We start from the raw sequence: 16,667 nt of genomic DNA, 5'->3' as shown, positions 1-16,667 counted from the left end.
ACACCTGCCAGCAGCCAATCACGTGAATGGAAGCCCACAGGCTCCTCCCACTGAGTTTCTATGGTTGCCGTGGGTAACTGGGCATAGGCTGGTCCTCTACGCCTGTCTCCCATAAATGAAGACAACACAATGGATCCTGCTCTTGTGTGAGATCATTTGGTATTTCATGGCCTGGTTCTCACTGCATGGCTAATCGTTCTTTATGAATGTGAGCCAAATGAGTGTACACACTATTTGTAAGCATCTCATATTGTTGAATAGAATAAGACAATGTGATTGTGTAGAAGGAACAAGCAGTGAGATGCTTTACAAGCTGAAACCAGCTCCAGCATGCAAACTACAAGCATGTTATAAACCTCCACTTGCTCGTCTGACTGTCTAACATCACAGTGTGTATCTTGTAGTATCTGTGGTTCTGGGAAGGTGTTTGTTTACTGCCAATGACTAGCGTTTCATTTTTACCATCCATTGGCTTTTCAGCCATTAGGAGGCAGTAATGTGCAAATTATCACTCACTATATTTAGAAAAGCATACTAACATACTGTTCCTGCACTATGTATACTATAGGCACAATTTATCTAAATTATGCACCTCTAGTTTAAACAAATCCAGTATAAATGTCATTTTATCCAATATAATCTTTTATACGAATTAATTCCTAGAATCAGTGCAAATAATGTGCGATATGTACTCTTCTTTATTGATTTATTATACGAATAGGCGACAATTGAGATTGAAAATACAAAATAACTTTTTTATTTTAGGAGCGTGATTCAAATTAAATAGCCTACGCATGTCATGTGACCAGTTCTTGGGGAAACACATTACAAGTAACAAGAGTTACATAATCTGATTACTTTTTCAAGTAACTTGTAAAGTAATACATTACTGATACATTTACAACAGAATATCGGAGTTGCTTTTTCAAAATAAGTTCAAACTTTTAGTGTGAAATGGCCTTTACATTAGCCAAAAACAGAACTGTTTTTTGCTTTGTTTAGCTTACACTTTATTTTAGGGTGACGTATAGTTAGTTACTCAAATATTAATGAATACATGCACTTAATATAGAGTTAGGGTTAAGGGTTGTATTAGGGTTATTTACTTGTAATTATGCATAATTCACTGTTATTACTATAAGTACATGCAGTAACGTGTAACTACGTCACCTTAGAATAAAAAAAAATGGTTATAAAAAACAAACAGAGAAAAAAAGTAATGCAAAAGTAACATAATATTACTTTTTTTACAAAAATTAAGTAACGCAATTAGTTACTTTTTAGGGAGAAACAACGCAATATTGTAACGCATTACTTTATTTTAAAAGTAACTTTCCCCAACACTGCATGTGACAATGTAGCCCACTAAGTATATTGTAACATACATACATTGTTTAATATGGAGTATTCTAATATTCCATATCAGACATGTTACACAAATGTTAAAGTGAGAATGAATTACCTCGAAATGCTCTTTTAGCAGATGAGATTCAGTTCAATTTTAAGAAATATAAACACGTTCGGAAATCACATAACACTCTGTTCATCATTTATCTACTTTTAATGCAAACAAAACACGAGACATGATATACACAAGTGTCGTAAATTTATATTTTACAAAGGCAGGCAAAAATGCTTTGGCAAAAGAAAGCTTACAGCTCTGTGTCCATCTACGAACAGATTTTAGGAGAGAAAAAAAACAGGTTCAAAAACATATGCAAAGATCACAGACAGTAATCACTAAACAGACTTCAGTAAAGATACAGATCTAAATGTTTCTGAATCTGGTATGAAATTTCATTATGGTACGAAAATTATTCACAGTGAGTGACAATGACTAACACTGGTTGTGTTTCGACCAACCATCCAAATAAACAAAATAAAAGTTCAGCATGCAATAATTAAGGCAAGTGAAGGAAACATGGGGGAGAGGTTTTTCTTTTGGCAGTGGCATAAAAGAGAACCATACAAATAAGACAAAAATGGACCAGAGTACACAGAAATCAAAAATAGGATTTAAACCAGTTTCACATTCTTTGAACAGACAAAAATCTGCTTTATGTCCCTATCGATTCCATCATGAAATGAGATATGAACATCAATCAAATTCAAACACTCAACCAGTTTGAGTGAGCTCTTAAAGGGACAGTGCACCCCCAAAAAAAGGAAAATTCTGTATGATTTCTTCATGTCTTCCAAACCTTTTAATTGATTTTGTTTCTTTTGTGGAACGCATAAGGAGATGTTGCTGTTTTTATTACAATGGACCGTTAAAGGACCAATAAAAGTAGTTTGCGCTATATTCTGAAGTCAAACAGTAGGCTACCTTTCGAGAGGAACAGAACGAAATTTAAGCCATACTTCACTTTTATTATTATATATTATTTGCATGTGGTCACTGCTGTCTTATAGCGTTGTGAAGCTTTTAATGTTTCACAGAAGAAAGAAAGTAAAAAAAAAAAAATCTGAACGTCATGAGAGCGATTTAATTTTTTTAGGTGCACTATCTCTTTAAAAGGAACGCGATTTTGCTTTTATCTGTCACTGAAGCATTTGTTAGCTTAGCTTTTCATATTTAAAGTTGGCAGAATAAAAGCATTTCCTGTACCATGCTGTTTTCTGTACCTGTAACATGCATCAGGACAGGAGAGAGACCACCAATCAGAGCGCAGGTCGCATGCTTGCCTGTCTGTGGAGACTTTTCACCAAATAAAACAAACACAAAACCCCACATTCATAGTGCTCAACAATCACATGCATTCACAGTTCACGCGCGAGTCATTTCAACACACACTCGTGCACCTGTGAATTAGCTTTCAGTCCATCGAGAACTTTCATGATGGTGGTAGTAGGCTACTATCTTAGCTTCAGAAATGGCAAGAAATATGGATAAATATAATTGTCAGATGAATGGAAAATGCTAGAATGTGTTTGCCATTGATTTATTAAGAATAATATGCAGGGACAAACAGTGTCACATGTTGAGTGGATTACAGCACTCCTAGTGGTGGTTATATGAAAAGTAGTTCAAGTGCAGATTTAAATTTTTTTATAACTTTATAGCAAAAACTCAGAACTGGACAGCATTTCTGATACTTCCTAATTTGCCGTTTTGTGCCTTCACTGACAAATTCATTATGGTGTTTTTGGAGAATCATACTGAACACCAAACATTCATTTGGCGTCTTTTGTGAGGCTTGATCTGAATAGGATTTGAGCCGATTTTGGCATAGATTGGACAAATTTAGAAGGGTTATCCGTGAACAAAAAGGTGCAACAAATCCATTAAATAGCATATAGGGTGAAACCTGAGAAATTGTTCACCATAGTCTTCAAATTTGACTTGTGCATTAAGTAATTCTGGCATTCGTTTAATGCTATTTGGTGTTCATGCTAATACAGCCAGTCTTTCCTGGTTGGAGTTAAATTCATTGATCCGTTACATGGTTTGACCAACATGCAAAGTTGTCGAGAGATGGAAAATCTAGTTTGGCGGAAATTAAACCACTAGGATAAGTTCATAACATTTTTTTTTTCTAGGCCATTCGGTTTAAAAGATAAAGCTAAAGACACATGTTGGTCTTTCAAATTTATCCATTTGGCAGATGCTTTTATATACATTGCATTTAAGGTACATTTTATTAGTTCATGCGTTCCCAGGAAATAAACCCTTTAGCGACTTTGGTCTACTGTTTGAACTGTAGAAATCAGCATTCTAATAAACCAGTTACAATTTAAGAAAATAAAAAAAACAGTGTGTTTCAGTCACGGGGCCCCAACTTTGCGCCTTTTGATTTTAATGGTATGGTTAGAATTTGGACTATAGCATATGAAGCTTTTCATATGCTATAGTCAACAATTCCTGGTTTATTAAAGCACTCTTACGGTAATTTTATGCCACCCAAACTGGGGTTTGTTAAGAGACTGCAGAGGCTTTGTGAATTGATAAAGCTAAAAATGAATTAAATCAATGTAAAATTAAAATAATGTAAAAAAAATAAATAATAATATTTTGTTTACTTGCATTTTACGAGAACATTTACTGACATCAGAGAATTGCGGTCATGCAAATGTGTTGTTACATTATTTAAATATATTAAAAAAAATAAGTTGGTAATCTCAGCAGCATTAAACTGACTATTTGTTTAGTTCTACATGTAGATTAGTGAAAGAATATTTGATGAATGAATATTGTAGGAAAAGTTAATGGGTTTCATATCACTTCCTAACCTGCACATGGCGAAAGCAAAGCAAATGAGAAATGTTCAACATGGACAAACCAACAATGGAAAGACAACAAAAGAAAATATGAATGTCAGGGTTATATTTTAATATCAGTTCAGTTTTTCTCCAATACCAGCGAAATACAAGAAACTACATGTTCTTTGCTTCATCACTCCAGTCACACTCACGATTGGAATTCAAACGGAACACATTGTAGAGCTGTCAATCACGAGGGCCCCGCCCTCCAGTATCCATACTCATGATTAAAAGCAAAAATTCAAAACAACAAGAGATATAACGGAGAAAGAAAACATAATAATGTGCGTAAAACATCTCGTATGGTGATCCCACCCAACAGGGTTTAACATGAGCTACAGCTATTCCTTTCACAGTTGTCATTTCCGCCCCACGCTGGGGAAAACTAACTTCACCTCCGTCGCCGGTCCTGATGTGGATTCTCTGAACACACGCATGCAATGGGGCTCAGAAAAGGTGCAAACAACAAAACTCGAGGCACGGCTGAAGTGACACTAAATGGCCTCTTGTGTTTCCACTCTCCCTCCGAGACAGCATGAAAAGCATGAAAACAGAGTAAAGAAGTAAAAGTGTGGCACAATGACACAGATGGCCTCAATGCAAAGGGTGACCCGTTAACTGGTTAAAGTAGCAGAACTCTCACTGGACTATTCAACTATGAGGTTTCAAGGTCTTTTAAACACACTTTGCTTAGTAAAAGTGCTACTAGATAATGAGAGGGTGAAAAACCAGTCTAGAAAATGTCCAGGTTATCTTTTTCCCCTAATTGGGGATAAATATATATATGTGTGATTATTATTTTTTAATTATGACAATATTTCCATGACATTTTTACTGTATTTAAAAAAAAATTGTGTAATACATAGTTATGTTTTTTAAATTATAACAGCATTAATTTAAGGGCAGTGAAACAAACATAACCATAAATATTTTACAATTTAAATAATTTTTCACAATATGTTAATGAGAATATTTGCTTAATTGTCATGCAAATAATACCTCAATATTTTAAACCTGGCTTAGGTCTTTATAAATTAGAATAATATAATGGAATGAAATATGACCTGGAAGTGTTCACAACAGATTTCATCTGTAAAATGACACCATGTCACTTAAAAATATGTAGACGGAGTGTGGATCTGTTGTTTTGATAAAAGTACGTACCAACAGCGTATCATACACAACCGTAGAAACACTATGACTAATATCAACAGGGTGTTCACAGTCAAATCAAAGGCCTTGTAAGGTGTTGTCAAAATGAAGTGATCGACAGGACAAATAATCCACTCAAACCGAGTCTACGAGAAGTGCGAGGGACTCGTGTTGGGTTTGGCGGTGGAAACCCTTTGGCACTGAGATACACAGTCAGAAACTGCAGTGAGCAGGATATGCATCAAGGCAAAGAAGAGTAAGTTTATATGTGTGTGTGTGTAGGTTTCCTAGTAAATCAAAAAACAACTATAACCGGACCAGTTTGGCTCTTAAACAATGTACGTCCTTGCTGATCTCGAAGGTCTTTTGATTAGAAAAACATGTACATTTGTGATTTACTTTTACATTTATGTTTTTATACTCCGCTGGGTTACACTTTATTTTCAGGTGTCTGTGTTACAGTGTAATTACACATTGAAGTACTGAGTATTAATAATTAACCACATGTACTTCCTATACAGGTGAAACTCAAAAAATTAGAATATCGTGCAAAAGTTCATTTATTTTAGTAATTCAACTTAAAAGGTGAAACTAATATATTATATAGACTCATTACATGCAAAGTGAGATATTTTAAGCCTTTATTTGTTATATGAAAGCTTATGAAAACCCCAAATTCAAAATTAGAATATTGTGAAAAGGTTTTCATAAGCTGTAAGACATAATCATCAAAATTATAACAAATAAAGGCTTGAAATATCTCACTTTGCATGTAATGAGTCTATAATATATTAGTTTCACCTTTTAAGTTGAAATAAATGAACTTTTGCACAATATTCTCATTTCTCGAGTTTCACCTGCAGGGTTAGGATTAGGAATAGGGTTTGGTTAAGGGTTAGTTGCATGTAATTGTGCATAATTTATAGTTATTACAACAATAACGACATACGACACTGTAAAATAAAGTGTTGCCCTCTGCTGCTATAAAGCAATGCTTGAGTTTTGTATCGGTCATACTGGATCTTTCTGGAAGTGAAGAGCAAACTCCATCTGCCCAAAACAGAACTGAGAGAAACCTCTAAAGGTTTACATTCTACATCAAATAAGTGTTGAAAATAACTAACAGTCCAACATAATGCAGCAAGCGAAGCGCACATTATGTAAAGAATGACTTCAAACAGTCTCATGAAGCGGTCGTTCTCCTATAAAAGTCATCGAAATGACTAACATGCGTTTATGATTCTGTCGCACATGAAGGGAAGTAATTCAATGCACAACATTATCTCTCTAGTGTGAAACCTCACTAAATTTCCTATTAGGAGTCAATAAACTTGATATAAAGATGGCACTATACTGTGTATCAGTCCAGTGGTACCTACAATTTCCCAAGATTCCTGGCCACATCCAGGAGCACACAGAGACTCCATATTAGCTACATACACTGTATAAAATGCGTCATGCAGAAATAAAAGATAATATGCCGTGGTTGTAGTGATGCATCTGGGGCTCTAGCTTGCGTCTGAATAATTCAGAACAAGTCCAAATAAAAACATATAAAACATGTCAGTAAGCCAAGGCGTTAGAGGGCAAGGAACTGCGACACAGATAAAGGTCAACAAGCGAAACGTCTCCCAGCAGAGGGGGTGATGGGAAACCAGGACCGTGGATTCAAAGAAACCATAAAGAGAAAGACAGACGGGGGAGAGAATGAGAGAGAGAGAGAGAGAGAGAGAGAGAGAGAGAGAGAGAGAGAGAGAGAGAGAGAGAGAGAGAGAGAGGAATCATCACACGATTGGCCACCGCTGTGCCACGACTGCTCATGATGGGGCGTCCAGGCACTGGGGTCTGATCCGGTTTAAAATGAGCTGGTGGAGGGGGTCGATAACCTCTTCCCAATGTAGACCCTAAAAAAAGGACATAATATGTGTATAATATAATAGTAATACAGTAAATATTAATACAGTAAATATTTCACTCACACACACACACACACACACACACACACACACACACACACACACACACACACACACACACACACACACACACACACACACACACACACACACACACACACACACACACACACACACACACACACACACACACACACACACACACACACACACACACACACACACACACACACACACACACACACACACACACACACACACACACACACACACACACACACACACACACAAGTTGGGGGTCCGTAAGATTTCTGCTTACCAAGGCTGCATTTATTTAAAGGGGTCGCGGTTCTAGAAAGTGTATTTGTATTGTGTATTTGGTTTAATGCAATGCGTTTACGTGATTTTAGGTTAAAAAAAGTCATTATATTACTCATAACGTACATTATTGTAGCTCTACAAAGATTTTTGTAGATTTTTACAAAGCTCATCGTTCTGAAAGTTATTTTAAATCGTAATATTATTTCATTTTTAATGTATCTTTTATCAAATAAATACAATATCTTGGTGAGCAGAAGAGACTTCTTTGAAAAACATCTTACCGCCCCAAACTTTTGAAAGTTACCACCCACATTTATATCATAACGCATATTCAATATTTGGCATCTTGGTGGGGATGTTGTTGCTTGTTTCAGATTGGTTTACAAGTAAAAGTCGTACAGATGCAGTGGCCGAAATGTGCAGGTGCATTAGCATGCACAACTAAATTGATTAACATTTTAAGTGCACATATAAGCTTGATGTACAAATAAATACATTTTACCTGCCAAAATGTTTTTACTTTTTAAAGGGGTGATAAAATGCCCTTTTCACAAGATGTAAAATATATCTCTGATGTCCCCAGAGTGTGTGTGTGTGTGAAGTTTTAGCACAAAATACCCCACAGATATTTTTAGATGGCATGTTAAAGTTGTCACTTTTTGAGTTTTTTTTGTGCCTGGCCCTTTAAATGCAAATGAGCTGCTGCAGAGGGCGGGGTTTCAAGAGCTCCTCTGTGTGTGTGTGTGTGTGTGTGTGTTAGCAGCTGCAATTACCTCGCACAGACACACTAAAATGACAGAAACTGTTCTGCCTTTAATGTTAAAACGGAGTCAGACAAAGATGTAGAGACTCGAGAAGAAGTGACAACATGTAGAAGCAACAGGACGTCTCTGAATGGTTGGTTGAATTTATGTTTCTATTTATGTGGAGTTAACTATCTTCAATTAGCATATTCTGTCATGGTAATCTATAAATCGCTCGTATAGGAACTGTTGTGAGATGCACACAGAGTGACTTTCTATTGCATGTGAAAAGATGGATGCTAAAGTTTGAGCTGACTCACAAATGTGCTCGACTACAACAACTCTTCCTCTTCTCAACATGGACTGTGTTCCCGGGGGCGGGGTTTATGTACATTCTAGGGTTGGTGATGTCACTAACCCGGGAGGAATGTCGTGTAGTTCCTACCAGCCGTTTGTTGTAGTCCTTTTCTTTAAAAGCAAATATCTTCCTTTGCTTTGAACTTTGAGCGTTGTAACTTTGCAGATGTTGTTTATTCTCAAACAGCAACATTACACACTAACTAAAGTTCGAAAAGTGAAATCATACTCAACCACCCCTTTAAATCATGTGTACAGGTAAGACCATGGCATGTAGATATATAATTCCTTAATAGTATCAGCATGCATCAACTTAACTAAAGCTACAGTGCTATGCATAAGTTTAGACACCCATGCTAAAGTTGACTAAAAAGAGGAATAAAAAAAATCATCTTTTGGAAATTGAACTTAATGCCTTAATTTAAAAAAATAGGACAAATCCAACCTTTAAGGACACCAATTTTCTTTGTGAATGAATAATGTATCGTAAATAAATAAATGTTCTTCCTTAAAATACAGGGTGCATAAGTTTGGACACGCCTATGTTAAATTCCCATAGAGGCAGGCAGATTTATATTTTTAAAGGCCAGTTATTTCATGGATCCAGGATACTCTGCATCCTGATAAAGTTCCCTTGGCCTTTGGAATTAAAATAGCCCCACATCATCACATAGCCTTCACCATACCTAGAGATTGGCATGGAGTACTTTCCATAAGATAATCTCTCAATGCAAATCAAACCAGCTATTAGGCTAACTGAAATAAAACCATGCCAATCTCTAGGTATGGTGAAGGCTATGTGATGATGTGGGGCTATTTTAATTCCAAAGGCCAAGGGAACTTTATCAGGATGTAGAGTATCCTGGATCCATATAGTAACTGGCCTTTAAAAATAATATTCCTATGTTGCTCTGAAGTGATCATTGTGATACGCACAGGTTGAGCTGGTACAGTATATGGTGTTTGTGTGGGCACTCACCCCAGCCCCAGAGCCAGGATGTGGGTGAGCAGCAGCGAGGGCATGAACATTTTGAGGAACTCAGCGGAGAACACGCCTCCTTTCTTCATAGCACCGGTCTTTCTCATGCTCAGAGACACCGATCCTGAACGCTTCGGGTGGCGGAAGTGGAATTCCCTGTGAGCGGTCAAAGAGAACCATTATACTAATATCTCACTTAAACTGCAGGACACTTTTGTTAGTACTGAGGGCTAATAAAAATACAAATAAATAAAAAATTCACAGAAATACAATTCACAGAAAATAGAATATTTTATGAATATAAAACAAGTAAATTGGATTTGTTTAGAAATTAATACATGTTTGTGGCAATATGTCACATATGATGAAACCGTGAACACAATGGTTTAAAGGAACACGTTGACATTTTGGGACTTTAGCTTATTCACTGTATCCCCCAGAGTTAGATAAGTCCATACATACTGGGAACCTTTATTCTCAGAAGGCGAAGCACTGCTACTTCTGCGGAGTGATTTGCTCGCAGCGCCTGAGAAGTCCCGTGGTGAGGAGACGAGAGTTCGCTCAGTGTGTTGCGCTAATCACTCCACCCAAGTAGCAGTGCTTCGCCTTCTGAGAATATAATTCCCAGTGTGTGTATACGGTTAGAAGATGGCGGTGACTCATGTGACATTGTTATTTGTACACGCTGCGATTATACAAATCACAACATGTCAATAGAAAAATGTCACTTATTGGGAGCAGTATGCTAGCTGGAGCCGTTTACCTCCAGTCTTTGTGCTAAGCTAGGCTAGCGGTGTGTGCGTGAGAGAGTTACGGCACACACGGAGATGAAAAGGGTATGTATGGACTTATCTAACTCTGGGGGATAGAGTGAATAAGCTAAAGTCACAAAATGTCGGCGTGTTCCTTTAAACCATTTTGAGTGTATGGTCACAGTTTCATCATATGTGACATATTGCCACAAAAATGTATTAATTTCTAAACAAATCCAATTTACTTATTTTATATTCATAAAGTCACAAAGTTCCTTTAATATGGGTTCTTACTTCGGGGGAATGTTCTCTGGTCGACTGGACCAGTCTGCCACCCAACTCTCCCCTTTATTCATGAGGATATCATCCTCTTTGTCCCTCTCCAGATCATCATCTGACTGAAAGAGATGAGACAGCACTCATTAAGGTGTGCTTATTAAATGACAGTACTATAACGCTAGATGACTGTTAAACAGTAGTTCAATAATGACTCTAGATTTCGGTGTACCTGACAGTCTCTTTCACTGGGCATCTCCACATCAAACATGATCTGCCCCTCATCCTGGTCAGGACTGTGTGGTCGTGGTGGGCTGTAAACACACATCAAAGAAATGTAAAATACAGATCAGAGAAAACAAACCAAATCAGACGCCTGAATCCTGCGTGGAGTGAATTATACTGTATTTAAAACTGCAGATCTAAGATAAAAGTGCTAAATCAAAGCTCTGTACATGTGGAAACACAGAGCTTTTAAAATATATATATTTTTTTAGTGAAATATAATAGACTGCAACAGTCGGGTTTCAGAAATCAAAATTCCATTCATTTTCTTCATAGGGAAATGGATTTTGAAGGATAACTCAGACAGCCCTACTGTTAGTGACGAGGTTGTCAATCAATAGCATTTGCTTCAGAAGAAGACGTCAGCCTGCATTATTTCAACTTAGTTAAAAAAATATTTCAATATATATGCATATTTTGCATATATGTGACCCTGGACCACAAATCCAGTCATAAGTTTTATTGAGATGTATATATCATCTGAACGCTGAATAAATGAGCTTTCCATTGATGTATGGTTTGTAAGGATATGACAATATTTGCTCGAGATACAACTGTTTGAAAATCTGGAATCTGAGGGTGAAAAAAAATTAAAATATTGAGAAAATCACCTTTAAAGTTGTCCATTTATGTTTGCGATTGTGCTGCATCCACTCACAAAAATATTTTTTTTATATATATACGGTAGGAAATTTACAAAATATCTTCAGGGAACATCATCTTTACTTAATATCCTAATGATTTTTGGCATAACAGAAAAATCAATAATTTTGAACCATACATTGTATTGTTGGCTATTGCCACAAATAAACCTGTGCGACTTGTGACTGGTTTTGTGATACAGGGTCACATATATCATGGCTTATAAAGCTTTAACTTAGAGACAAAAATCTCTATGGGAGAAATGAATGGAAAAAATACTTCCGGAGCCAGCGCCGCTGAAAAAGGGGGCGGGTGCTAATACACTATAATAACCCTGGTCTGGAGAGTAGTCCTCTCATTTTTAGCCAATCAGAAACATTCTCTTCCTGTCAATCATTTTGAGTGTTTGAGTTTGAAGAGCAAACCTGTCACACCTATTGCAGGATGAACTGCTGGGGCTGGACTCGTGTTGGGCATCCAGCAGGATTTTCTCCATGTCTCCGTTATGGATGGAGGAGGAGGAAGGCACATGCTCCAGTCCTCCTGTTAGGACCTCCTCTTCCTCCTGCACGGCCTCCAGGGCCTGCGAAGCCTGGGACTCGCCTTCGTTCCCGTTCCCCAGCAGAAGCAGCGAGGGCAAGCTGGCGTTCTGCTGCTGAGTGTTTCCGTTCATCTCCAGCTCCACCCAGGACCCTAAAAAGACAAACCAGTCATTAGCATCAGCTCCTGCTCCTCCACAGTTCCTGCACTTAAATGGGCTTTGTTTGATTTTGATTTTATTTTGTAAAATCCAGTGAAATAATTTAGTCTTTCATGAGAGTTTCTAACCTCTCTCTAACCGCTGGTGTGGAGCTGAGTGGGCGTTTTCAATTCATTCTCTAGGCAGATTCATTCAGGGGTATTATGGGATTGACATCAGGATAGAGTACGCTATGAGAGAATGCCTGCATTTTAAGCAAATGGGAGCCAAAAACACACACATTTTGCTCAAAAGTGAATATGTGACTGCCTTCTAAGAACACACATCCTCTGTTGACCTGGTGCAAACATGAGACACATATGCGTCCCACTTGAACCTCACTGTTGCTAGGCAACAGATCCATAGACGGGTCCCATGATGCTTTAATAACATGATGGAGTGATGGGATGTTGCTAGGCATTGTTTTGTGGCTCCTATGGTGTTCTGGGTGGTTTGTTTCAAGTTTCTGCTGTTGCTCCAAACTAAATAGGTGTTTTTAAGTAAATTCAATTAAAGTCATTTATTACTCACCCTCATGTCGTTCCAAACCCATAAGACTTTCGCTCATCTTTGGAACACAAACTAAGATATTTTTAATGAAATCTGAACGATTTCTGTCCCTCCATTGACATCTACACAACTACTACTTTCAAGCCCCAGAAATTTAGAAAAACGCTCATTAAAGTAATCCATGTGACTACTTTATGAAGTGACGCGAGTGCTTTGTTTACGCAAAAAAACATAATTTACCACTTTATTTACAAAATATTTATTTACAATATGATGTTTTTACTTTGTTTCTGGGGCTTGAAAGGGGTAGTTGCGTAGACTGTCAATGGAGGAACAGAAATATCTCAGATTTCATTAAAGGCAGGGTACGCGATTTGTTCCAGAAAGATTTTTTGTTATGCTGGTTGAAAATCTCTTTACATCCCGATAGCAATCACTAAGTTAAGTGGTCTAAATGTATTTATATGTATATATATAATCCGTGGAAGGCAAAAGAACATAAAATGTCTAAATTGAATGGTACAATGTCCTACCTGCATGTTGACACATGTATTTCCATATCTCCGCGCACGGGTTCGCGCAGACATCACGTGACGTCATCGTGGCGTTTCATGCTATGCAGAGTTAGACAGACGTCAGTCACCGAGAAGCACAAACGAAACGGCAGCCGCCTTTTACAGTTCCTCCTGAACCAAAACAACCCACATATGCTGCGTTCACACCATAAATACTGGAAAGAGATGAGACCCGTGACGTTATACTTGGAGCAGTTCGTGACTTGAATTTGCGCGTTTTTATGTCAACACCATCAACGTCGAAATAAATCTGCAGCAGTCAGGTGGTACAGGTCAGTGCTTTTTAAGTTATTTATGTTTATTATTATTGTAATGTTATGCCCTTTGAGACATGAGGTAGTTTAATGCCATCTACAGTCTCATGACACTCTTCTGTACGCGTTCATGTTTTGAAGGAGGCGTGGCTTATGCTTTCAAAACTGTTGCTAGCCTCTCCAAAAATTGCCAGATGCCTACCCTACCTTTAAAACGATCTTAATTTGTGTTTCGAAGATGAATGAAAGTCTTACGGGTTTGGAATGACATGAGGGTGAGTAATTAAAGACAGAATGTTAATTTTAGGTGAACTAACCCTTTAATTTAATCATTATCACAATGAACTAACCTTTTAAAACATCAAGGGAAATAATCAGAAACATTGCAGCACTAATAAGCCAGGAACCTGTTTAAATGAGCATGTCTGATCATCATATGGCAAAATCCTTAAGTAGAGGCCAGCCCATAACAATGAACTCTCGCATTTGCCCACAGTTATGGGCATGTTCCCACCAGCTCTTGTTGACACACAAACCTCAGACTTCCCAACAGACTTGCATTGAAGAAGGGATCCAAGCCATATCTGGTACCATGTAGTAACCACCAGAACAACTGCATAGCAACACCTTGACAACATGCTGACGAGTTCTGCATATTGCTGACGAGTTCTGCACATGCTGACGAGTTCTGCACATATTCAAAAAAATATAAAAACCAAACTTGGCCACATCCTTGGCCAAAAAAGTGGCTGACTATCGATGTGGTAAAATATTAAAATGAATGCACAGATATTATAACACACCAGCTCTAGTTGCACTGATCCTGGAGCAGCTTCGATGGAATTCACTGCAGGACGGGAGCGGGAGGAAGGGAGGGATTATGTAATCTCTTGCACGTAAAACCACTCACTGCTTTTCCTCTCCCATCCCCCGCTGTGTCTGTAACCCAGATCTGTCTGTGTGCCACAGACGCTGAGAAACCTACTATTCACCACTACTAAATGATAACTAGTAAACAGAATGACTCATTTTAATGAGTTAGCATCATCTGAATGCTCTCTAAGAGTGGACAGAATGTAAGAGAAGACAGAGTGCATCTCAAAAGCTACCGAGCTGCCTATCTAGACAGCATTTTTGGGCATCATAGGATGTATATATGCTGTCTAGGTAGGCAAAACACTAGGTTGATGAGTGTAAATCAGATGGGTAAACAAAGCCAGAATCATTTTATCTCTGTAATGTGACACATTTCCGAGTGCAATAGAATATTCAAGAAGAATGATTGTAGGATGGGACTTGATTTTATACATTAGGAATTGATTGGATGGTGAGAAGTGAGATTTGATATGAGGGGCTGAAAAATAAGAGGCCTTGATGAGACCAGCTGAAAAGAGCACAACATATTTTTTCTTCTTCAGAATAACGTACATTTGGTGAATTTCGCACGACAAGAGCATGAAGGTGTATTAAGAAAATAAAATAGCATTTGTATTTTTTTTTTTTTTTTTACATCATGTTGACTTGTTTGTACATGTTCCTTGGGGCTTCTTGCAAGATTCAAGATGGTTTCAGAGATACTGTCACCTGTCAAATCACATGATGGACCTTAAATTACTTTATTACGTCACTTTACAACTAGTGCAACCAGTATGAATTTGCATGCTTTCAGCTAAGCATACTAGTCTTCAAGAAATTAGCCCCAAAATAAGCACTGATTGAGCCTGAGCACACTTATAAATTGTCCACATTCTACATTTGCAGAAATATACATAAATGCATATTAGGATTAATCTACAATGCTTGTGCAAGAATTAAGAGTAATAGTTCATATTTGGTTCTAGAGGATGCAACTATGCAATTCACTTTTGTGCAAATGCAACCAATGAAATTGTTCAGAGGTACAGAAGGAATGTGAAAATTTAATCTGACCAGTAAATCTGATCGCTTTGAATACACAAAGATGAAAAAAAGAGGGGAAAATAACAGGAAAATGTCTCAATATAGACTGCCGTTTTCAGTACAGGGCGGGCAAAGACAACATTGACTAAATTATTTAAAATTAACCTTTGTGTTCATTTATTTGTGGTATCCTGATAAAAGAAACCAACTAATGAGATTAACATTTTTAAAAAGATTTAAAAATATATATAATTTATTCAATATGTAATAAACAATAACAATATTTAATATGATGGGGGTATGAAGAACTGTTTAACTGGAATAACGCAGCTAACGTTACTAAAAGTAAAACAGAATGGAGCACACAATGAACAGTAAAATATGAAGGCCATAGCCAGTTAAATTAAGCCGAAATAAATTAAGCTCTCCTAGTTTCATTAGTTATTTACACGCCCCCGCCTCCATTTTTCTCAGAACTCCTCTTCGCCTTGTTTTGATAGCAACGTAGCCCCGCCTCCACGGAGCTCGAACTTAAAATCAAACTAATGGTTGGCTAACGTTCCATCAATCATTAAGAGTTGCCAAGCAACGCCACATCATTCATTCTCATTCGCTCTCGCCTTATGACGCCATTCAATCTCCCGCCCTTTAACTCCTCCCATAAGAGAAAGGAGGAAATTCCAGCCATTGAGCGAAGTGAGACAATAGATGTTGCATAACAGCGTTTTAAAGCTCCATAGAAAAATAAAACGTGCACATACAACCGACTAAAAGCGACATTAGGATCCCTCCCGACTTTTCCCTGCAGAAACAAGGACGGAGTTTTACCGTTGAGTCCCTGTTCTTCATTGTTGTTGAGCTGCGCGGCGGCTGTGGTGGACATGTTGCCTCTCCAGTCACTCGCGTCCCCTGCTCGTGAACGCGCGCGTGCTCATTCATCTGCGGCCCCTGAATGGCCCCACCTGAACGCAGGCGCGACGTCATCACATTCATTTCAATAACATCGA

General features: G+C 37.7%; 1 protein-coding gene across 1 annotated transcript; it reads right to left on the bottom strand.

The window, feature by feature from the left end:
* Positions 1-3,585: 3,585 nt before the first annotated feature.
* bnip3la (BCL2 interacting protein 3 like a) lies at positions 3,586-16,618 on the bottom strand. Its single transcript, XM_079636797.1, has 6 exons — positions 16,489-16,618; positions 12,118-12,376; positions 10,989-11,070; positions 10,775-10,878; positions 9,729-9,884; positions 3,586-7,316 (listed from the first exon to the last, which is right to left on the bottom strand). The coding sequence occupies exons 1-6, from the start codon at positions 16,541-16,543 to the stop codon at positions 7,268-7,270; spliced, it is 705 nt and encodes a 234-aa protein (XP_079492923.1). The 5' UTR covers positions 16,544-16,618; the 3' UTR covers positions 3,586-7,267.
* Between the last annotated feature and the right edge of the window lie 49 nt (positions 16,619-16,667).

Source organism: Phoxinus phoxinus (assembly GCF_949152265.1).
Source record: "Phoxinus phoxinus genome assembly, chromosome: 15".
Taxonomy (NCBI): domain Eukaryota; kingdom Metazoa; phylum Chordata; class Actinopteri; order Cypriniformes; family Leuciscidae; genus Phoxinus; species Phoxinus phoxinus.
This window is presented reverse-complemented; position numbering and strand designations above follow the sequence as displayed.

Bases quoted from the DNA above. Each gene is read 5' to 3' on its own strand.
- bnip3la (XM_079636797.1), bottom strand. From the start codon at position 16,543: ATGTCCACCACAGCCGCCGCGCAGCTCAACAACAATGAAGAACAGGGA. The intron at 11,071-12,117 runs GTGTGACAGGTT...GTGTGTTTACAG, and splicing joins AGCAGTTCATCCTGCAATAG to CCCACCACGACCACACAGTC. The intron at 7,317-9,728 runs GTGAGTGCCCAC...TCCTTTTTTTAG, and splicing joins ATCCTGGCTCTGGGGCTGGG to GGTCTACATTGGGAAGAGGT.